This window comes from Spermophilus citellus, assembly GCF_964194105.1.
Source record: "Spermophilus citellus genome assembly, chromosome: 3".
Classification (NCBI taxonomy): Eukaryota; Metazoa; Chordata; class Mammalia; order Rodentia; family Sciuridae; genus Spermophilus; species Spermophilus citellus.
Genome location: NC_138184.1, coordinates 115581318 through 115606423, shown reverse-complemented (window position 1 = coordinate 115606423; position 25106 = coordinate 115581318). Strand labels below are relative to the sequence as shown.

Here is a 25106-nt window from a genome sequence, read left to right as displayed (position 1 = left end):
TAATATATGGTCTATTTTTGAGAAGGATCCATGTGCTGCTGAGAAAAAAGTATATCCATTTGATGATGGTTGATATATTCTATATATGTCAGATAAGTCTAGGTTATTGATTGTGATATTGAGTTCTATAGTTTCTTTATTCAACTTTTGTTTTGAGGATCTGTCCAATGGTGAGAGAGATGTGTTGAAGTCACCCATCATTATTGTGTTGTGGTCTATTTGATTCTTGAACTTGAGGAGAATTTGTTTTATGAATGTCGCAGCACCATTATTTGGTGCATAAATATTGATAATTGTTATGTCTTGTTGGTGAATGGTTCCTTTTAATAGTATCTAATGTCCTTTCTTATCCCTTTTGATTAACTTAGTCTTGAAGTCGATTTTATTCAATATGAGGATGGCCACCCCTGCTTGCTTATGAGGTCCGTGTGCGTTGTATATTTTTTCCCATCCTTTCACCTTCAGCCTGTGTATGTCTTTTCCAATCAGATGTGTCTCCTGGAGGCAGCATATTGTTGGATTTTTTTTTTAATCCATGATACCAGCCTATGTCGCTTTATTGGAGAGTTTAAGCCATTAACATTCAGAGTTACTATTGATATATGGTTTGTACTTCCATCCATGTTTGATTATTTATCCTTTTTTAAAAAAATTTAGTGTGTTTCTCCATGATTATCTTTCCCCTCGCCCTCTGTCTTTACCGAGGCCCTTCCCACTGATGGTTTTGGTTATTGTTTTTCATTTCTTCCTCGTGTAGTGTTTTGCTCAAAATGCTTTGCAGTGCTGGTTTTCTGGCTGCAAATTCTTTTAACTTTTGTTTATCATGAAAGATTTTTATTTCGTTGTCATACCTGAAGCTTAATTTTGCTGGATACAGAATTCTTGGTTGGCATCCATTGTCTTTCAGTGTTTGAAATACATTGTTCCATGACCTTCTTGCTTTCAGTGTCTGTGATGAAAAATCCGTTGTTAACCTTATTGGTTTACCCCTGAATGTAATCTGTCTCCTTTCTCTTGTAGCTTTTAATATTTTCTATTTGTTCTGTATATTGGATATCTTCATAACAATGTGTCTTGGCGTTGGTCTACTGTGATTTTGTGTGCTCGGTGTCCTGTATGCATCTTCAATTTGTATATCTGTTTTCTTTTTTATTTCTGGAACGTTTTCTGTAATTATTTCATTCAGCAGGTTACTCATTCCCTTGGTTTGAACCTCTGTACCTTCTTCTATCCCGATGACTCGTAAGTTTGGTTTTTTTATGTTATCCCATAACTCTTGGATGTTTTTCTTGTGATTTTTTACCAGCCTTTTTGAGTTGGCTAGACTCTTTTCAAGATGATATATTTTGTCTTCATTATCTGACGTACTGGCTTCTACTTGCTCCACTCTGTTAGTGATACTCTCAATTGAGTTTTTAATTTGGTTTATCGTTTCCTTCATTTCTAGAATTATTGTTTGATTATTTTTTATAATCTCTATCTCCTGATAAAGATGCTTAACTTCTTCTTTTATCTGTTTATGTAATTCATTCTCAATGTGTTCTTTCGCTGCTTGAATTTGCTGTCTTGTATCCTCTTTAAGGTTCCATTCCATCTGTCTAAGGTGTTCCTTGAGTTCTTTATATGACCATTTTTCTGATGACTCTAGGTCCTCCTGAATATTTAGGCTGTCCTGCATTGTTTGTACTCCTTTTCTTCCTTGCTTTTTGAAGCTGCTCATGTTACTTCTTGTTCTGTTTGACTGCTGAGTTACTGTTTACTACTATAAATTTATTTGATGCTTGGGAGGAAAGGTATTAGAAGGGAAGGGAAGAAGTCACTAAAGAGAATGAGCGTAAGCAGGTAGAATTCAAGGAAGGGGGGATAAGATAATTGAAAAGAAGAAAAAAATAGGAAATAAAAAAAGAAAAAAAAAGTTCTTTTAAAAAAATAATAAAAAAATTAAAATTAAAATTAGAAGAAAAAAAATTTAAAAAAAATTGTTAAAAAATTTTTAAAAAACAACAAGAAAGAAAAATGAAAATGAAAGAAAAACCCAAATCAAAAAAAAAGAGAAAAGAAAAAAAGAAAAAAAAAACCTAATAAATGCAGTCTTAGAGTTTGATTAACTTCTCTTCCAGTAGGTGGCGCTGTGCCCACCAGGCCAAGTTCCTCCTGTCAATACGCGGGAACCAATCACTGTGCAGCAGCTCCTCCCAGACTGGGCGAGTCTCCAATCCTGAGTGCCTAGGGCCTCCTCTTGTGTCTAGTCACTTCCCACTTTTCCTCTAGCCAGGCCCCTCTCACGGGTGCCGCTCACCACAATACTGGTACATGCCAGGTCTGCTGCTCCCGGGAGCCCTGTTTTCATGAACGACTGGGCACACTCTCCCAGTTTGCCATTCCCTCAGACACTAAGTTTGTAGAGCTTGGGGCTGAGAATCCTCAGCGAATTTTACTTGCCCTCCGGTAGCCACGCCCCGGTAGCTGGTGCAAGAGACCTCAGCTGTCAGCCCAGGTGGGAGTGGTAGTTCCGCGCTGCGGGTCCCACGCCACCTCTGATTCCCTTGGTCTCGCTCATGGGAGAGCTGGGAGGGGCCCTTAAGGTTTCCCCAATGTGTGGAGAGGGAAGGCTAGGGAATTACACACCTGTAGCCGCAGGTTTCAATGAAGTTATCTCCTCCGCCGAAGTCTGATGACGTCAGTTCTCTGCCATGGTGGTGTCTCTTGCAAATGGCGACAGTTCGTTTCCCTTTGCCAGGCGACCAATGCAATGGGTGGGTCCTTACTGTCTCTCCCAAGCCCCGTTTCAAACCTGTGGCCACTACCTATGAAGGCTCGGTAGGCATTTACCTCCGTAGGATGAGAAGGGCTGACCAGTTGTTTCAGCCGGATGGATTAGTGCTGAGTCACAGCTGTTTGTCTGCGGGAAGCAGGCGAACGGGAGCTTGAATTCAGCCGATCCGGGCTTAGTGTGTGTTCTGAGAGGCCCAGACTGTTCGCCCCAGATCCACGTCAGCTCAGCATTGCCTAGTGATCCTGAGCAAACAGATTTAGGTTATTTACGACTCCCTATGCCTGCACAGCTGAAGAGGTCAGGGACTTGATCTCTCTGCGCCCGCCGCCATGTTGGAATCTCGACATTTTTCTTTTAAGGTTCTCACCTTCCTCTCTTCTAGGCCTCCAGTTCTTCCACTGTGTGTGAGTGTGCGAAGGAAGATGGAATGGGCTCAATGTCTGTCACCTAACCCTTTCAGTTCACTCACTGTTGACTGTTGCAGGCTTTTGGGTCAACCCCGGGTAGGGATCAAAGTGCTAATTCTCTTCTGAGCCTATGTATTAATATTTATGTTGCCATCAAAATGTTAATACATGGAGTCTTTCTATGACAGTTTCTTGATGTGAGAAAGTATAAGTTCCAGTTCTGCCCCTTCCAACTTCTTTCAGTATCCACCTTTAGTGATGTATCCCAAAGCCGCCCGCAAGCCTGTGACAGTCCCCTTGCATTCAGGCAGCCCTCCTAGCTGGATACCAGGAAGATATTCCCAGCCATCTTCTGTGGTATCTAAATTTTAGAAATTCATGCATCTTTGCCATGCCAAGTGATGGACATTTAAGCTGTTCCACTGTGGTCCACCCTTCTGCCAGTTCTTTCAGATTATCAGGCACATCAACTACTCATGGCCTGCCCCACTAATTCTCAAAGACTGCTCCCTCGCACAGTGCTTTAACCTCATCTGGAAATTTGTTATAAAAATAGTTTTTGTTCTAATGAACCCTCTAGATAATTCCATTGCATCTAAAATTTGGTAACAGCTGGTCTTAATGACTATCCAAATGGGAAAGGAGATGTCACTTCTGTAGTAAACAGGTATTCTCAATTTTTATGAAGGGTGTATTTTTCGGGGGAGGGGGGGAGAAGCCCAAAATCCTACTTTAACTTGGGGTAAGGTAAAGTAAGCCATAGAACTTCCCAAATAACTTCTTGGAATTTCTTATGTTATTGTTGTCATTATTGCAAAGATTAGAGAAGCAAGGATGGGGAAAGCAGCTGTAGGAGTTATTTGGGGTATCATCTTATGTTACGCCCAAGAAACAGTCCCCAAATCTTGGTGGCTTAAGAGGACCAATGTTAGTTTTCACTCACATTACTTGTTCACATGGACTTCAGGTCAGCAGCAGACCTGCTCCACAACTTCCTTCTTCAGACAGGGCTCTCCCCTGTGTGAGACCGGCCAGTCTCCTGGCAGACGAGAAAGAGGCAAGACAGAACAACACGTCTCTTTAAAAAAATGTTCAGATATGATATATAACACTTCTACTCACATTCTGTTGGCCAAAGTTAGTTACGCGTCTCAACCTGGAGATGACTGGAGCAGGAAGCACACTCATCTCAAAGGGAGGGATTCTGTTCAGATGAGCCAGGAAGAGGAGAGCAGTGAATATTTTGAACAAATAGTATCATCTATCAGTCACTCAATAAGTAAATTGTAGCTATTATAATATTGTTAAAAATATAGTTTCTACCTTAGAAGTTAATAAGGGAGGAATACTAACATAAATGAAATAGAATAACTAAAATAGAATAACTAAAACTAAATAGAATAACTAAATAACTAAATAGAATAACTAAAACCAAGCTGTATACAGTATAATGCAACATGGGTTGAGAGAAGATTCGGAGACAAGCTTTGTCCTGGATGATGGCTGTAATTGGATTAGGGGAGGGGTGGCAGGACCTGGGAAGGAATTATACATCAGAACAACAAATTAAGCTATGATCTGATGGGGGTGAGTGTGACTGGTGTAAAGGACTGAGAAGAGGCCACTATTTATGGACTTGGGTGACCTGATTTTGAAATTGAGGAGGATAGATTGGTGAGAGTAGATAGGCCCAGATTATGAATGACCTCAAAGACCAGGGAAAAAGCTGAATTTGCAGCTGCACATAGTGTCACATGCCTGTACTCCCAGGTACTTAGCACGCTAAGTCAGGAGGATTGCAAGTTCAAGCTAGCCTGGGAAATTTAGGGTAATAGCATCTCAAAATAAAATGGAAAAAGGGGTGGGGAGTCTTGGGTTTGCTCAGTGGTAGAGGACTTGCCTAGTATGCATGATGCTCTGAGTTCAATTCCCAGTACTGCCCCCACCTCAAAAAAAAAAAAAAAAAAAAAAAGCAAGTTGGATTTGACATTATGGGGGAAGAGTATTTTGCTGACTAGTTTTTGAAATTTAGGAAGACCATATGGTTCAATGGAAAGAAGGAACAAGATTGAGAAATATAATGGCATTTGTCACTTATTAATTATTTGTATTTGGACAAGTCAATGGTAATTTTTTCATTCATTCAATCTTATTTAGCATTACTATGTATTAGGCACCAGTGTAGATACTACAGATAAAAAGCTGTGTTAATAGAAATCCTGCTTTTAACAACCTTTCAGGCAATTGAAAGGTAACTGTATATGTTAACTTTTCATTGCTATGATAAAATGCCTGAGAAAATCAACTGAAAGGAGGAAAGACTTATTTTGACTCATGATTTCAGTTGATGGTCACTTGGCTCTGTTGATTCTGGGCCTGTGGTGAGACAAAACATCAGGGCAGAGAGAGTGTGGTAGAGCAAACTTCTTACCTCATGGCAGCCAGAAAGCAGAGGGAGAAAGAAAGACAGTAGTGGGGGATAAGATATAGTCTTCTGGGGCATGACCCCAAGGACAAGGTTCTACCTCGACAGTTTCTACCACCTACCAGTAGTCCATTCAGCCTTGAACCCCACAGGTGAATTAATTTTTCGATGAGATCAGGACTTTCATGATCCAGTCACATTCAGTAGCCCTACCTCTAAAGGTTGCCACAGTGGGGATCAACGCATGAACCTTTGGGGGATATTAGAGATTCAAACCATAACACTATGGAAAATTAAAGAATGGCAGTAAGCAAGGAGGACACATAAGAAACAGACCTGAGAGCATGCTAGACACTCTTCAAGAGGCAGCCCATGATCAAACCAGTCCTACCAATGTGTCAGGTAAGTTATTATATTTTGAATAGGATATAGTACTTAAAATCAAAGGAGGTAGCTCCTGATAGGTCCTAGATACTATTTTGTAAAGTGTTTCCCCATGTTGGTTGGAAAAAACATTTGTAAAAGCACAGAAAGTTTCAGCAAGTAGATATAAGGGGAGGAAAAGGACTGGTAGTGATGGGAAGAATGATTTTTAATTTTTTAATGTCCTTTTATCTGTTTGCATTTTAAAACTTGTTAAACAACAACAACAACAACAAAAATCTCATCACAATCAACTTTTAGCATGATTTTGTCTCTGTTCTCAAACATCCTGACACTGATATATTCTTGTTAATATTCTTTAATTTGGGGCTGGGGCTATAGCTCACTGGCAGAGCGCTTGCCTAGCACACATGAGGCAGTGGGTTCAATCCTTAATGCCACATAAAAAAATAAACAAATGGGCTGGTGTTGTGGCTCAGTGGTAGAGTGCTTGCCGAGCATGTGTGGGGCACCGGGTTTGATCCTGGCACCATATAAAATAAATAAATAAATAAACAAAATAAAGGTATTGTGTCCATCTACAACTAAAAAAAATAAATAAAGGCATGCTGTCATCTACAACTACAGAAAAAAATTTTAAAAATTCTTTTAATTTTTACCTGCTTCTCTTTTTCCCATATTTTAATTGGTGCATTATAATCATACATAATGGGGGATTTGTTGTTACATTTTTGCACATGCACATAATATAACAATCTGATTTTGACCTGGCTTCTTTTGTTTTATCGTGGTAATCCCTAGTTTTTACCATCTTACTCAATTTTTTTTTTTTTTTTTTTTTTGGTACTGGAGATTGAACCCAGGGGTGCTTTACCACTGAGCCACATCCCCAGCCCTTTTTATTTTTCATTTTGAGATAGGGTCTCACTAAGTTGCTTAGGGCCTTGCCAAGTTGTTGAGGCTGGTCTTGTGATGCTCTTGCCTCAGCCTTTTAAGTAGCTGGGATTACCAGTGTGCACCATCATCCTGACTGTATATTTGTTTTTAGTAACCCTCTCCTGTGAACATGTTCCTTCAAGGCACCATTCTCTCTAGTAAGGACAATCAACATTTCCTAAGCGGACAACCTCTTACCAATAGTTATAGCCAAACTTGGAGTGTTTGAGACCAGGGGACAATCAAGAATAGGAGAAATGGGGCTGGGATTGTGGCTCAGCAGTAGAACGCTCACCTAGCATGTGCGAGGCCCTGGGTTTGATCTTCAGCATCACGTAAAAATAAATAATAAATAAATAAATAAAGGTATCGTGTCCAACTACAACTAAAAAATAAATACTAAAACAAACAAACAAACAAAACAGAATAGGAGACACATACCAAATATCAAGAGAGTAGGTCATGGTGTTAAGGTGTCCTTGAGGAAAGAGCCAGGCATGGGTTCAGATATCTGGATAATCAAAGACAAGGAGTAAAGCCTTTGGATAAGGGCAGGCAGCAAAAACTCAGGACTCTGCAAAGGTCTCCAACGACAGAGGCAAGGTAATTGAAAATGGAGCAACAGCGGTGGCAAGAAAGAGAGGGGACTGCTGATATATATTTTCTGCAAATAGCAGGAGCTGATTTTGGGGTGTGGATGGTATCTGACCTGGAAGAGGGAAGTAGGTGGCATTTTACTTTGAAAAGCTGGAAAGGTGGTTTTTGTCTGTTTCTCATCTCCTTCTTCAGGCTTTCTGTTAGGAAATAAAGGAGGTTAGATATTTGGAGTAGGAATGTAAAACCCCCAAACCAAACATTTCTCTTTCTCATCCTGCCTTTGTCAAAACACACACATAAAAACACAGATGGACACTTACACCCACACTTAGGGTATGTTTTGGGCTTTGGATGTTGTGTTCAACAGAATCTTTTTTACTAAAATGCGGGATATATTTGGTTTGATAAAACTAGAGCTCACTGGTATTATTCTGGTAAATATTTTAATACTATGTTTTGGAAAATGACTTAAGAAAGAAGGATATCAGTCCTCTTATTCAGGAACATATTTTAGATGTTTTTTATCTTTACTAAATCTTGATTAGTGTTAGAACATCTATTTCAGGAGAGTATCAGTAAAGTTATAGGAAAATGGATTTAGTATGTCTGAGAGTTTTCAAATGGTCTGACCCATTTCAGAGTGATTTGTATATGTAAATTTGATATGAAATCTATACTATTTGCAAACTAAAATCTGCTATCTTAGGTTCTATTGACATGAATTGGTTACCTTGTTTAATCTTTTATTTATTTTATATTTCTAGAAATCCTAGGACATTGCTCTCTGAACCATTTAATTGTCATTACTTTGAATTATACTCTTAAGTTTTTTGAGGTCAAACATTTATTTTCATTTATTTGTTTATTTATTTGGTACTGTATTTTAAATCCAGGGCTTTAGGCACGCTAGACAAGTGGGAGGTCAATTTTTTTTTAATATTTATTTTTTAGTTTTAGGTGACACAGTATCTTTCTTTTATTTTTATGTGGTGCTAAGAGTCGAACCCAGTGCCTCACGTCTGCTAGGCAAGCGCTCCACCACTTGAGCCACAACCCCAGCTCTGGAAGGTCAAATTTTTAAACAGAGTTTTATATAAAATGAAGACAAGATACTTATAGTAAACATTTTATACCTAGAAAGTCAAAATAAGTTGACTAACATATTAGTATAACCAAGAGTTCAGTTAATAAGTAACTTTCTTCTTAACATTCTAACTTGACATCCAACTCAGGCATTATAATGGGAAAAAAGGCACTTTATATATATAATGATCAAAAATGACTTAAGAATAATATAAGTGAGAATCACATATGACTTTATATAATTTTTTTATATGAGAACTTTATTTAATATAAGTAGAACTTGATTAAATGGACATATTCTCCATTTGTGACTATTTTTGGAAATATAATGATAGTAATAAAAATTTCAACTTAAATGTAAAATTGGGTACAATGAATTTGTGTACAATGTGTACAATGAATCAAAATACATTCAGCTGTCATATATACCTAATTAAAATAAATTAATTAATTTAAAAAATTTCAACTTAAATTTCCTTTGGAATTTGTCATCTTTTATTTGAAATTTATTTATAGGTAAGAATACTACAATTTTTAAAAAATAAGGCTAATAAAAAGGGATTGTTTTTATAGTATGATACTGCATAATTCAAAAAAAACCTTTTTAAATTATAGATGGACACAATACCTTTATTTTATTGATTTATGTGATGCTGAAGATCAAACATGCATGCAAGGCAAGCGCACTACTACTGAGCCACAACCCCAGCCCAATAATGTCTAATTTTTTAAAAGCTATAATTAAAACAGAATTATATTATTTGAATGGATCATTTTTCACTTTAAAACTCATGTAAATAAAAGTAACTATGATAAGAAGCTGGAAATTTCTGAAAGACAACATTGAGTTCTGGACTTTCAGATACAGTTGGGACTGTGGGAGTGTTACCTGTGAAGATGTCATGGTGCCTCAGAAAACAGAGGTTTTTTCAAAGGGTTCATTTTAGATGGGAACTGATTTTGGCATTTAGGATAGGCACTGTGTTTTAGGGTTAGACTTTTAAAATTTTATTTTTGAAGTAGTGGTGCTAAAATAATTGACGATTGTATAAAATAACCTTTTTAACTGCTTTTTAAGAGGGGATTGAGAAAAGGGATTGTGCACAGCTTTTATTTTTCTAGTTTTTTGGTATAGCTGAGATTAGGTTAGTATATGCTGTTACTAAGATAAACATTAATTTCATCTCTACTTGGCCATATTGGCTTTGTTCTCTTTCGTTGGCTTAAATGTATTGGACAAGACACCATCTAGAGCCATGATGCTCTTAGTGAAGTGCTCTGAAATACTGTCCTATATTCTGTCTTTTGGATGGACTACAGATGAGGATAATTGTGAAAATTAGTTGATGGTACAATGCAATAATAACTTCATACCATCAGCACATACCTATGAATAAAAATCAGCCATTTAACCAAGAATGTTGATCTGTTTTCACAAATTTTCATGCTGACATTAGTTTGCTAGTTGTTTTTGTTGTCCCTTGTGGAAGACAAGTAGTAGCTATGTCAATGATTTAAAAAGTTTATCAGAAGTTGGGTGCAGTGGCACATCCCTGTAGTCCCAGGTACTGGAGAGGCTGAGGCAGGAGGATAACTTGAACCCAGGAGCTCATGGCCTGCCTGGTCCACATAGCAAGACTCCACCTCTTAAAAAAATACATGTAAGGGATCTAGGGTTGTAGCTCAGTGGTAGAGCACTTGCCTGGCATGTGAGCACTGGGTTCCATCCTCAGCACCACACATAAATAAATAAATAGATAGATAGATAAACAAACAAACAAATAAAATAAAGGTCCATTGACAACCTAAAGAAATATTTGTAAAAAAGTGAATAATTTATGAGAGAAAAGGTTTTCAATTGAGAGAATTACATATTAATAACTTCTGAGTTATAAAAAGCTGGTCATGTTCTTTTTTAATAATAGCTTTATTAAGATCTAATTCATATAGCATACAGTTTAGTCTTTCAAGGTGCACAATTCAGTGGTTTTTGTATAGTCACAAAGTGCTGCAACCATCCCTATTATCTAATTCCAGAACATCTTCATCTCCTCAGAAGAAACCCTATACCCACTAGCGGCCACTTCTCATTCTCTCCACTCCCCAGCCCCTGGCAACCACTGAGCCACTTTCTGTCTCTATAGATTTGCCTATTCTGGGCATTCCACATAAATGGAATCATGTAATATATGACCACATTCTTTTTTAGCAGTGGAATATCTGAATCCAAGTCTAGAAATTTTTACCCAAACAAATTTGAGCAAAACTTCAGTTTTATTGCTAGACTGAATTCCACATTCCAGAAGTTGAGAGACATGAGAATATAGGTATGAAGATGAACCAGATGGAAAAAACTGTTCAAGGAGCTGCTTTTTGTGTAGAATTATTAGTGCTTCAAGAAGGAGGACTGCTTGGGGGCAAATGTGAATTAGAAAATTCTTTAAAGGCCTGGGAGTATGGTGTAGGACAGTGGTAGAGCCCCCGGTACAACCCCCCCAAAGGAAATTATCAAAAATAATATTTATACCTTTCAGTTAAATTTTTAACCCTATTTTCATTTTATATGGTAGTTCAAATTTTGCTATTTATTTTATATAGCCAACCTCAGCTACTAACAGGAAAAGTTACCTCTAGCATTGTGTTCTACCCTCAGTAGACTGGTAATAATTGTGTTAGGTGGTGTAGGTGACAATAATGTGTGTGTGTGTGTGTGTGTGTGTGTGTGTGTGTGTGTGTGTATTTTTTTTGGTGGGGATTGAATCTTGTGAATTACCTCCCAGGCAAGTCAGTCAGTAGTTGCCTTATATGACTCAGAACTTAAATGGGAAGTTCTTTATGATCAAAATTGCTGTTGCTTAATTTGGTAATCAGAGTGCCCACTAAGTGACCCATTCCTATACTTTTGAAATAGGAAGAAAAAGCCCATGATGTTTTTATATGGGTGGCCAGATAGACAGCACTTTAAAAATTAGCATATGAATGTTTTGACTGTCTCACTTAAGACAGCCTGTCAGTTTGGCAGCTCTGAGCCTGTTATTTCTGTGTCTTCTCCTTTTTTCAATTTCATGTTTTGACAAATGAGATTGTACTTTTGACAAGTGATTTGTATTCCATCTAAGAATTTCAAAGTGTTTTTAATTTATTTATTAAACTATCTAAAGATCATTTCATCTATTCATCTTTAGGTAATACACGATTTTACCTAATACAAATGAAGATAGAAAGTGATAGTACTGGAGTTCTTGCAATAAAATAATTATTGGACAATAATCATTATTACTTATTTTTTAGAAACTTATATTGTTTTCTATTCAACATCTTCTGACAGGTTGGGTGTAGTACTGAGTTATGAATTATGAGTAATGGTCTCTTGTTATATCACTTGGGAGGGTGTATCTCTTGATAGGTGAATAAATGCCATGCTAAAAATATTATTACAAAAAGAAATCCTATGTATTCAATCTCATAATGAGTAACCAGCATTATATTCAGCCATTTGTTGAACAAATATTTGAGTGTGTAAATTAGTATGCTGGGACCTTTCCTAAGAACTGGACTTCATGGTGAACAGATACCATTCTATAGAGTTTACAAACTGTTGGGGGAACACACAGGTTAAATGAGGAAATAATGTAATTTCAAATATTAAACATACTTTTTTAAAGATGGGGTCTTTTTGCCCAAATTGGCTCTAAATTTCTGGGCTCAAGTGGTCTTCCAACCCCAGCCTTCCAAATACTGGCACATCTTTAATTGTAATAAGTGGTTTGAAGAAGAAAATAGGATATTTAGTGATTGGGGAGGGGAGTTATTTTGGTCAGGGAAGACCTCTTGGATGACTTTCCATTTGAAAAAACAAGAACAACAAAACAAAAACAAGCAAAAAACCTGAATGTGGAGAAAGAAACCCCTACTCTGGCCTTCCAGGCAGACTAATTTAAACTACCAAGGTCACGAAGAGCTCAGGAAGGTGGTGTGGCTTCAGCCTGTGAAGGGCCAGTAGGTAAGAACCAGGGTGAAGAGTAGAGGTGAGACCGCGCAGGACCCTAAGGGCCGTGGAGAGGCAGCAGGTCTCCTTGGCTGTGCAGAGGGAAGGCTTAAGTGAAAATGCACGATCTGATCCACACAACAGAAGATCGTTCTGGCCACACTGAGAGGCCGGTTCCAGGAGGCATGGTAGTCCAAATGGTTGGATGGCATCTGTGGCCGAGGAGGAAGGGCGGAGGAGATGAGACAAGTGGCCGGATTTGTATTAGATTTTATAGAGCAAGAGTTGAGGACTTACTAATGGATTAGATGTGAAGTGTCAGGAAAGAAGAAGAATCAAGGTGACTGTTAAGTTTTTGGCTGGAACTGCTGGATGAATAAGGATGCTGTTTAGTTGAGATGAAATATAGCTCAAGGAAACCCGGGTTCTTGGGCTACATGAGTTAGATGTATATTAGAGATCTTAATGAAGACATGGAGTAGGCCACTGTTTACACAGGTGAGGTTCAGAATTAATATGGGAACCATCGATAGCAGATGGTATAGGATACTACTCTGAGGTCCAACAGCACTGATGACCCTAGAAACTGGATGTTTCAGTGGCTACTGCAAATTCTCTGTCACTCTTCTTTGTGTCACTTACTTTATATTCAGTGTCCTGCCAGAGAATTGGGTCTAGGTGTTGTGTTTTCATTCTAGCTATCAGGTGATGGGGGACAGTAATAATTTGCTTTCTAATTGCTCTCATGAGAGGGATCACCTCCATTCTACCCAGAATCAGAGAACAAAAGAGACCCCCAAAACAGAGGATGGGAATTCAGAAGCCAGGCAATTCAACAACCACCATAAAAGTGTGTTTACAAAAAAAAGGACTGTGGTTATATTTTCAAATCATTCGTGTTTCAGTTATGTGAATGCAATCCATTTGATTGCTAGTGAACTTATGGTTATGGAGCTTAGCAGTAAGTCATCAGAGAGCTTCCAAAAGGACCCACTCCCCCACCCCCGACACACAACCTGTTTCCTGCCCTAGGATTAAGAAGAACTCACTGTGTCTTTTACCAAGAAAATAATAGTCTCTTTTGATAAACACACACACACATAAATAATCCCCCAGTTCAACCATCTTTTTTTAAAATTTTTTTTTTAGTTGGACTTGGTACAATTTCTTTCTTTCTTTATTTTTAATGTGGTGCTGAGGATCGAACCCAGTACCTCCACATGCAAGGCAAGTGCTCTACCACTGAGCTACAGCCCCAGCCCCTCAACCATCTTTAAAAGTAACACCTACATATTAAATAAACAAACCCTACACACTTGAAGTTACTACTATTGTATAATCAGGGTCCTTTAGGAAGGTTAATAAATCCCAAACTCCATATTGTGGCCCAAATAGCTTATCACTGAAGCTACTCAAGATAAATTTTAATTAAAGATTATATATGCTAAATTTTCTTCCTGATTGGTAAATTGTATAACAGCAAAATTATGCATGCTCTATAGCCATGGCTACTTACTATAGAAAGTAACAAGACTGTAGCCTGAGATATTATAGTTCATTGATCTGATTTATATAGGAACATTCCTAACATAGCCACAGCATTCTTGTGATAGAAGATGAACTGCTTGCCAACGAGATAACAAAGTATTTCCAGGATAGTACCTGTGTCCTTTTATAAGCATCATTGGAAAATGAATGCTGGACATTAACATCGAATGCTGACAGATGGTTACTTGCAGATTAAGTTGGCTCCTTTTGCAGCTTGTTGCTAAGTTTTGTTAAGGTGAGGTCGAAGTGTGCTTTACTCTTACCCATGCTGTGAAGACATGACCTCTTTGAGTCACTATTGGATGTCTTGAGTGTTCAGCGATAATGCCCCACTCTTGCTGGCTTGAACTTGAGAGTCTTCCAGTCCTGATGAGCTCGGGGATTGTTTACCTTGCAGTGTCCCTTAGCCCCGCCTTGTGGAGTTCCCCTACGTTGGGCAAGTGAGTTTCAGCTAAAACCCAAGGGGACCCTCTGCTGCCTTCTGGAGCTCCGTGTCTCTCTAGCCTCCTCCACTTCTCTACTTTGACTGTTCCAGCTATTTAATCCTTCTCCAACACTCGTCTCTCCCTTCAACTCTGTGAGACCCTGTGCTCTTCCTGGGACTTCCTTCCTGCTCTTGGTGTGGAATGTATCTCCAGGCAGAAAGCCAGGGTGATGGCCGCTCCTCTGGTTTGTTCAGGTACTGGGCTGCTGATTTGTTTTGTTTTCTTTATTTTTGTTTAGTTTTTCTTTTCTATTTTTCCCAGTGTAGTGAGACTGGTCCCAGTTGCTCTGTCATGGTTGAAAGAAAAGTGGCACAGGATTGATCACACACACACCTGGGACAGGAAGTGGGTCTGCAAAAAGACAGGGAGAGCAGCAGCAGCTCCCCTTGAATGTTCCCTTTTATAGGCGAGAATCATGGCTGCCCCGGGGGCAGGTTTAGTTGTGATTGACTTAGTAAGTACCCCCTGATCTTGTGGAAGGCAGTTTTGTTTCTTGGGAACAGAGACGGGCAGTTTTCCTATCTCTTGGAGGGGGAACAGGGAAACTGGCATGTCCCTTTATCTTCTCAAGGACAGAACAGGGAAACCAGTATGTCCCCATCCCAGGGGCTGGCAAGTTGTCTCCTGTCTCTCAAAGAGAGAACAGGGAGAGACCAGCATGTCTCCAGGCCAGTAGGTTTTATCTCGGGCTACTTTCTGTTTCTTGGGAATAAGAACAGTAGTCATAAAGTGGGGGGTATGGAAAAGGAAGATGGCTGCAATTATGCTAACAATGGGCAGGTAGAAGTCTCATTAGAAAAATAATCATCACAGAAACACATGAGCATTAGCTCTGGTATTCTGTGCTATCTAGATTGTAATTAATACAAAATCCATTGTATGATGAAGAAAGAGAAAAGAAAATCAGAATTATAACAGAAAAACAATAACAGTAATAACAGTATTAAGCATGCAGGATTTTCCTATGTACAGGATGTACTATGTGTGTATATAATTGCACATATAATTTAATCTTTCCAACAACTATATTCGGGTAGGTGTTATTATTATCATCTCCATTTAAAGAGTTAGAAATTGGGACTAAGAAAAATGAAGTAACATAAGGTCACACAGCTGGTAAATGATGGCTCTTGGGTTTGAACCAGGCAATATTGGCCAAATGAAAGTTGCTAAGGAAAATAAAAAATTACTTAAGGAAACTGAGTATGTTTCCTATCTCATTTGGATGAATTTGAAAGAATATTGTGCCATCTCTCCTATGAAGTTGCTATATTTAAAACCATAGCATTGTTCAAGATTTAATTTTATGCCCCACCCCTTTCTTGTTCAGACTCCATCCCTGGAAGAGTTTTAACCATTACCTTTTATACATACTATTGTTATGTGAATGAGACCCCCAAATCTCTTGATAGCTCTTTGTATGTACATATCTATTTATCTAGCTATTGATATGCACACCAATGTTTATCCCTCTGTCCATTTATCCTTGACTCTAGATTATTACTCCACCTACACACTTCATGTTCCTGTATCTCTCTTATCATCACCCCAGACTCTACAAGTCTCAAACTGCATTCAGTATCCTCTGCTCTTTTTGTGACTTGTGCATCAATTAGTGGAGAGTCTTTTTCTAAAAGACGGTGAGACTTTGGGATCACCTTTAAATCCTTCCCTCTCTCCCCTTAATGATAGGACTTCTCCCCTTTCTTAGGACCTGTTTTACTTCTGAAATGTATCTCAAGAAGTTCCTTTTTCTATCTTTGCTGCCCTAATTCAAGATGCCCTCATAAGGTCCCTTGTTGATTTATTGTAACAGAAACTTACTTGGCCTTCCCATCATTATTGTTCTCCTATTCTTTCTATCCTTCACAATACTTGCAGAATTATCAGCATAAGACTCAAATAGATTTATCAATACCATGATTAAAATCCTGTGCTGGGCTGGGGTTGTGGCTCAGCGATAGTACACTTGCCTAGCATGTGTGAGGCACTGGGTTCGATTCTAAACACCACATACAAATAAATAAAATAAATGTCCATCAACAACTAGAAAAATATTTTTAAAAAATCCTGTGCTGCTGCATCATTGTAATCTAAATTAGGAATTAAGAGCAAGGCTTTGAAGTCTGACCTTAATTTTCTTTGTGCCACTTTCTAGCCATGATATGCTGAGAATTTACTTAACCTTATAGCTTCAGTTTCCTCTTCCATAAAATGGGCATAATAATAGTTCTTTATAAAAGCATTTATTTCAATGAAATGAAAAATATTTAAAATATTTCACCACCTGGCACATACTCAATAAATGATAGTTATTATTACTCTGAATAGAAAAGCATTTACCACCTTTTAGACTTAGCTTCACTACCTCTTGCCTTCAGGCATTCGATGACTTGCTAACATGGCCTCATTTCCCACCTTCAGGTTTTGGCTCTTGCTCTGTTCATTCAGTCTGAAGCACTGCCACCCACACCCTTTCTCTCCTTGTGGAAAGAGTATTGGGCCACCTCTCCTGTGAAACCTTTCTCACTTACCACAGTCAGAAGTAATTACTCTTTAGGGCTTCTTTATTCTTAATGAGAGAATATGCCATTAATTATTCCATTCTTCTAGCGCTTAGCTTGGGCTAAGTCCTTGGGCTCCTGAGAGTCAGGAAATAGCAAGATCAATTCGTGTTAGTGCCCCTGTTGTTATTTTTTCTGTTAGTCATGTACCTGTCTTCCCTTTTGACCTCCACCAAACAGCTATCTCCTCCAGGACAAAAATTATCTGATTTATTTTTGTCTTGTCTCACAGAGCCTCGTACTGTCCAGGGTGCATAATGAGTGCTCAGTAAATGAGTGTTGAATCAAAGGCTTGGGATTCAACCTCTCTGGAGCTGCCTGATAATGGACAGAGGTGAGGGTGTGGGTGGGTGAGGTTGGATGCGATGTTGTCCAGCCATCTGCCACGGTTTCCTGCCACAGGATGGGAGCCTGGTCCTGTATCAGCAGGCAGAGTGGCAGAATTCCTATTGTAACAGGTTAATTTAGTTTTTTTCCCCCCAAGCAAAGCAAGGCCTTTTTTTAAAAAATATTTTTTATAGTAGATGAGCACAATACCTTTATTTTATTTTTAGGTGGTGCTGAGGATCGAACCCAGTGCCTCACACATGCTAGGCAAGCGTTCTACCAACTGAGCTTCAGTCCCAGCCAGGCCTTCACATTCTTAATGCATCCAATTTTGTGAAATATCACTAAGGCGGCAAGATTTTTTGGAATCAAATATACTTCTACCTTTGTCCCTTTATTTTTCCCTTTACTTCTTTAGTACTTGAAAGTCATTTAAGGGTCTTTAGGAAAATTAATGTATTTTCCAAATACTGTTTCACATTGAACTTAATAATGTACTTCTAAAACACGACAAATGTAAATAAGTATGAGGCCAGCTTTTGCAGGCATTTACCCTATGATCAATGTCAGACATATCACTCCTTAGGAAATCTTGAAGAAATTCACAACAATGAAAAAAGGTGTGTTTTCACCATTCATTTCCTCTTTCTTGCTTTTGTTCAGATTTGAATAGACAAGTAGTTATTGAGGAAAATATTATTTTAATAGACTGTTTTACAGTATCTGCTTTTAGGAAAGTGATTTGCAAATGCTATGTTAAAAATGAGGAAGTTATAAAGATGCTTTTTAGTAGCTACAGATCTGGGAAAATGTGTTCTTACTATTCAGTGTTGGATCTCTGAAACAATAATGTTAAATGACAACATTTTGAACTACCTGTGCTAGCTTGGTAACTCCACATAAATAATTCTTCTTGATGGAGAAAGTATATTGGTGCAATACTAAATCTGTAAAGATTTGAAGTACAAATACCAATTCAATTTGGGTTAAGTAGAATAAATAAATAAAGGCACAGAGAAGAAAGAATAAAATGATTTAAGACAGTGTTGGTATTTAAAGGCTTCTGGGGGTATGGTCCTCTACCGAGTGGTACCTATTAAATGAAAGCTGAAACAGCTCACCCGACAGCAGGGGCAGAAGTGCCCTACAGATTACAAATAAGTGACCCAAATGCAATATAACTAAAAAATTGAAAACTGGTTTAAAACCTTGCATCACTGTAAAGTTTTAGATTGATTCTTTCTGTAGAAATGAAAGTTTTTTTTTTTTTTTTGTCTCCTGATATGTCCACTCCTCTCAGACCCTCCCACCCCCAGTTTAAATAACTTGTGTACTGTGAAGTCCAACAACATCTGAGCAGGGAGACCGCTGTTCAGTTCACAGACCAAGAGTAGTATGCATATGGAGTCACAGATGCCTTAGGAAAACTACCCCACAGATTAGAACTATTAGATCTCTTAATTTACATATGGGAAAGTGAAGCCCTGAGTGGTTAAATCAGCAGCCACAAATTAGGACCTGAGATGAAATTTAGTCCTCCAGGCATGTTTTGTTTGGTCTGTTAGGATGCTTTAAATTTTTTTTAGCAAACAGTTAGAAATCAGGAAATTTCTAGCTTCTCATGAAAATTTAGAGGCTCTGGCACTGTTGGACTGATATTCCTGTATGACATCAGTTCATTGGAGTTGTGTCACATCTGCCCCCTTTACACGATCCATGTATCTCCAGGTTTATACTCCTCACAATTCTCTCCTGTTTCACTTATTCATGTTACTTGCCTTGCCTTTCTTAAAATGTCATACAGCATGTCAAAGAGTAGAAACTTCTTTTGACTCCTAAAGCAATTGTAGGTTTCTACCTCCATTACTCAAGCAGTGGTTTGTAAACAGAAGGAGTGCTTTCCCATTGCCACGGACTTGCAGCATGGTGTTAACTGGCTGCTTACCTTCTCTGAACTCCGGTTTTGTTATTTATCAAATGGCCATAGCATTTTAATCATGCAACTAGTTTAAAAAATTAAAAACAGCCCCATAAAATAATAGTCAATATTTTGTGTTACATTAGGTTATTTTAAAATGTCGTTTCAAGCCAGGCACAGTGGCGCATGCCTGTAGTCCCAGCTGCTCAGCAGTCTGAGGCACTGGGATCACTTGAGTCCAGGAGTTGAAAACCAGCTTGGGCAACATGGGGTCAAAGAAAACCCCAAAACACAAAACAACAACAACAACAAAAAAAAAACACGGAGTTACATTCTTGTAATCCCAGTGTCTCAGAGTCTGAAATAGAGGATTGCAAGTTCAAGGCCAGCCTCAGCCACTTAGCAAGGGCCTAAGAAGCTTAGTGAGATCCTGTCTCAGGAAAAATAAAAGATAAAAGGACTGGGATGTGGCACAGTGATGGTTTATAAAGCACCCCTGTGTTGAATCTCTAGTATCCCCCGTCCCCACCAAAGAGCTGCTTCAACCTGCCCCCTTCCATTATTAATTCTTTCAGTGCTTTACATTCTATAGGATAAAGTCTAAATTTTTTTGGTTTACGTTCCCAGCAATTTGGTTTTAATATATCTTTCTAAAGTATCTCTTTATTTTGTACGATGTGGAAGATGATTTTATTCATTCACCATTTTTTTAAAGGGGAATACTGGGGATTGAACCCAGGGGCACTCAACCAAGAGCCACATCCTCAGCCCTATTTTGTATTACATTTAGAGACAGGGTCTCACTGAGCTTCTTAGTGCCTCGCTTTTGCTGAGGCTGGCTTTGAACTCATGATCCTCCTGTCTCAGCCTCCCAAACCACCGTGATTACAGGCATACATCACCACCAGCTCATCATTCATTCTTTTTATCACATAAATATTAAATACTTATGTGCTAGGTACTGTTCTAGACACTGGAGATTACAAAGTTGAATAAGACAAAGTCCTTGTCTCTAATATTCTCATACTTAGGTTATCTATCTATCTGTCTGTTGGGGTGTGTGAGTGTGAGTGTGTGTGTGTGTGTATGTATGTATATATATTTATATTTTAAAATAAATTTATATTTTAGTGCTGGGAATTGAACATGCTAGGCAAGTGCTCAGAGCAGCATCCTCCATCCAAGACATATATTGTAAGCAGGTCAATATTTTGTATTTTGAAGACATCTTACATATGCCTGTCTCCTTTGCTCACAGAATTCTCCTTTTTCTCTCTCTTTTAAAAATTGTTTTATTCAACAAGTATTATTGGTTGCCTTCTCTGTGTGAGGTAATGTTCACTGGGTGTTGGTGTTTTAACAAAGTTCCTGCTCCTTTGGAATTTATGTTTTTGTGGGGTGAATAGATGTTTTATAATAAACAAACTAAATATGTGATTGGGCTTGAAGTAACATGTAGCAGGGTCAGAGGACAGATAGTACCAGGTGAGGGTCATGACACTGTTATATTAGGTGTGATGGTGAGAGACAGCTTCCTAACATGATTTTTGAACAGTCCTGAAGGAACTGAGGAATGCAGCCACAAGGGTATCTGGAGGAAGTGTTTTCCAGGCAGAGGGCACCACAAATATATACCTGGCATGTTTAAGGGACAGTGGGAGGGCTGGTATATTGAGGGATTAGTAAGGGAGCAGGAGAAGGAGTGAGCTCAGAGACATGGGAAGGTCCTAAAAGGCACTGCAGCCATGCTAAGCACTTGGGGTTTTGGTGCCAGAACAAGTCATCTCTTGTGATTTTTTTTTCTTCAAGTTCCTTGTGAAGCCTTCCTTGGCCACCCTGTTTATGATTTCTCCTAATTCCTAGGACACCTGTGGACCACAGAACTCATTAGTTGTCCAACTAACTGAGGCAGCAAGTGCCTGGCTGTCTTCTTACAGGATTTCTGATCTGTCCTAATTTCTTTGTAACCTCCTCTGGCTTAGGGACTTAGTTTCATAGCTTTCTATCCCACAGGATGCTGTGCACTGAGTTGATACTTAATATGTATTTGTTTTGTGAGGCTCTTCTTTCAGATGTCAGCAGGAGGAATTTGAAAGTGATGTACAGGAAAGAAGTGAGAGGACTTGGTGATAGATTAGATATAAGGAATGGTGTTAAGGTTTCAGTTTGTGATCCTGGAAGGATAATGCTGTTATGGACAAAAAAAAGGAAAGTTAGGAAGAGAAGCTGATTTAGGAAGAGACTGGATCAATTTAGTTTGAATTTATTGAATTTTCTTTGCTAGTAGGATATCCACATGAAGTTGCCCAGAATATTATGGATGCATCAGAATACAAACAGAATTGGAGCTACTTGTGACTGCTTCCTGAAGTCATGTAATCTTCTCAAGAACAGGGGTAGCCTCTTCCTCATGTTTCTAGTGTCTAGAAAAGGAGCTGGCAAATAACGGGTGCTTGTTGTTGGCAGTTGATAGGCTTATTGAGATGAGAGGTGAAGTTATTGAGATGAGCTGGCATGTAGCTATGAGGCTTAACATGAAAGGAATACAGGCTTTGAAAAAAGTTCCTTGCGGGTTTGACTTCTAACCCCACCATGCTCTATGTGTGGTCTCTGAATCACCTGTCCCGATCCTTGAAATGGAATGATAACACCAGTCCTACATGGATACTGTGGGTCAACTGTAATTGTTTGGGGGTGTTTTGATGATTTATTTATAATATGATATAGTTAGTGATCCATCTGTATATTATCTTCCATATCAGTCAGTTCTGACAATGCATTCAGCACTCTGAGAGTAGTTAGGTTAAACACTGGGAACACTGGACTTAGTACATCCATTACTTTCATAATGTACATCAGTTGGTATTACAGTAACTAATACTACCTTTTATATTGACAGCTATCAAAACAGAATCATGATAGCATGGGATTTGATAGACATGTTGGATGATTAATAATAGAATTACATAGTATTTTCTATTTATAGATTAATCTGCTTAACTAAAGATAGAATCATCTCATAGAAGATGAATGAAAATCCTCATAGCAATATTTTTATGTAATAAAATTAGCACTAAATTTAGAGAAGCAATTAGAATCTATATTTAACTTCATTTTGGGCAAAACTCTTGATTACCTTGATAGATACCTCAAATCTCTTTTCTTCAAGTCGGAAATTAAGTTTTTAAAGCCTTCTGGTCTAGAATCTCCTTTGCCTTTTTTCTCTGAATATAAATCCTAAATCCATGTCTTTTGAAAGGGTTTTCTAACCTCGTATATCTCTTCTGGATCTGTTTCTTTGGAGCCTTTGGGTCCTCCAGAACTGTACGTTTTGCCTTACTTTTTGCATCTGAGCAGATGTCGTGGCACTAAGACCCAGAAACCGTTTTGCTGTGTGGCTGGAGCTGGGCAGGCTGTGCTTGCACTGAAGGGAAGGAAGTCATTAGTGCAGACTGAGCTGTGGAGTTGGGTTCTTGCAGGATTTCCTTCCAGCCTTTCCCCACTAAGGTTCTTGGGAATTAAAAAAAAAAAAAAATCTAAACACACAAACCAAGTTTTCCTATTTACAGTGTTCAGGGAAGGTAGGCATTCCGGGAAGGGCAGATCCTTTTCCCAAGTTATCCAAGAAGGAAGAGAAAACAGCGTAAAAGAAGCTCTGATTACAGATCTTTGGAATTTTCTTTGCTAAATTTTACAAACGAGAAATACACCCAGAATTTTGGGAATTGCTCCAGGCTGCTCGTGAGGGTTTGATTGCTTGTCTAATCTTTTTTGAGAAGAGGAGAATTCGCCAAAGGGGTTTGGATGGCAGGAGCCCGGCTGGGTTTTTGCAGCAGCTCGCGTTCTCAGTCTCTTCTCTGAGAGAGGGTCTCTAGCCGGCTCCGAGACCCCCTGCCGCAGGCTCCTTTTGCAAGCGCCAGCCGGGGAAAATGCCCCGCTTTGGCAGGAGTACACTGGTGGCTGCTGGGACTTCCTAGCCCGGTGGGAAGTGTGTTCGTGGTTTGGGGATACTTTTCATTGAACTGAAGGCGAAAAGACTGGACTCTCCTGGGCTTTTTCCCTTTGCAGTGAATATGGGGAAGAATTAGGGGGTGGGAGGGAGGCAGCATGACTTGCAGTCGCCGCTGCCCTGCATCTGCCCCCAGCCCCCAGCCAACATCTTGATGTTCCACGTATCGGCTGTACAAATATGATGAAATGGCAGCCCCGGAAGAAGGTAAGTGTCACGGAGTGGGGACGGGGCCCGGAGCCCCACTCAGGGTGGGTGACAGGGGTCGGCCCTCGGTCCCTCCACATCTTTCATAGTTCTCTGGGCCGGGGGTGCAGACAGCCCTGGACCCTGAGGGACTCGCGCCGTTCCCTTCGGGACAAGTTACCAAGTCTGGTCTGCGTCCACTGCCCTCCAAGTTTTCCTTCTTGGTATGCGTGGACCCTCAGGGGTGACAGCTCAGAAACACCCGTTCGCTCTAGAGCCCTGTGGAGCCCGTGACATCCTTAGCTTTGCCCGAGCCAGCCAAGAGCTTCCAGGGTCCGAGTTCTCGGCGGCGCAGGGTCTCGGGGTGGGGACCGTCTGGGGCTGCCCGGGACTCGTTCCAGCGGCCCCGCAGGTGGGTCTTGGAGCACCTACTTCCCCAAGGGGTTAACAGTCTCCAAGCCGCTGGCAGCCGCTTCCCCAGGGCCCCGCTGGGGGGCGAGCAGCCCCAGCACAACCGCGCCGTGGCTGGTTCCCGGGCAGCGGGCCGCGGGGCCTCCCGCCCGAGCGCCCCGGGCGGGCCGGGCCGGGCCTCGAGCCGAGCCGTGGGGCGCGGGCGGCCGCGTGGGCCCGGAGCGCGGCCATTGTGCTCGGGCTGGTGTCCGCGGGTCGGCGTGAGCCGCGTGTGTGCCCCGAGCGTGGGCAGGGGAGGGGACACCTCGCTTTTTGCGAGATTATTTCCTAATATGGCTCCTTTGTTGAGAACTCAAGAAAAAAACAATCCAGTGGTTCTATCAAAATAAATTGCTATTGGTCCCAGAAATAACGTTTCCAAACGTGGGACTGGTCCCCACCCCAGGATGTTGAGGGGGAAAGACAGCCTTCTTCAAGTTGTTGGCAGCTGCACGTCTGGCCAGGGCTCCCTTTGCTAACTTGTCTGACTGCCCATAACTGTTAGGTGAACCCAGCGGCTCACTGCGTGGCCGCGCTTTCCCTCCCCCTGCAAAGACCTCATTTGGACGTGGGTTTTATTGACATTCTTCTGGAGGAAAACACAGAGAACTGGATTTGCTGTGCCCCTCCCCAGCCGCGACCTGTGTCTGTTAGCAGCTGTCTGGTGTTTTACTTGAACTAGCTAAAATGACTCTTTCTTTGTGCCATGATGTGTGATGCCGAGTTTTACATCAGAGCTGAAATAGAAATCATGTGTGAAATGCCTGAGAAGATATTGTGCATTTGTTTTACTGCTCCGGAATCTGACAAACCCTGCCTCCGAATAGCCTGGTGAATTGAAAGGTTTTCTTGGACATCCCATTGATGTGATTTTGTCCTGTGACATTGTCTTTTCTACCTCATCCAGAATCTCTTATGTATTTGTTCTCATCCTAGAGGTTCTTTCAGTGGGGTTGGTTTCGTTTACTTAGGTCGGGAGAGGCATATATTTCCCCACCCCCACCCCACCCCCAGTAAAAACAG

At 39.9% G+C, this 25106-nt stretch overlaps 1 protein-coding gene across 3 annotated transcripts in view; it reads left to right on the top strand.

The window, feature by feature from the left end:
- The window catches only part of TTC28 (tetratricopeptide repeat domain 28), a 622345-nt gene that overhangs the window by 186696 nt on the left and 410543 nt on the right, over positions 1 to 25106 (top strand). Inside the window, exon 1 of one of the 3 annotated variants that reach the window (XM_081286164.1) lies at positions 22933 to 23654. The exons of the other annotated variants lie outside the window; for them this stretch is intronic. Coding sequence (XP_081142290.1) covers positions 23628 to 23654 — 27 coding nt within the window. The 5' untranslated portion in view covers positions 22933 to 23627. Of the gene's footprint in view, positions 1 to 22932; positions 23655 to 25106 lie in introns of those variants that run through there. 3 annotated transcript variants of the gene reach the window in all.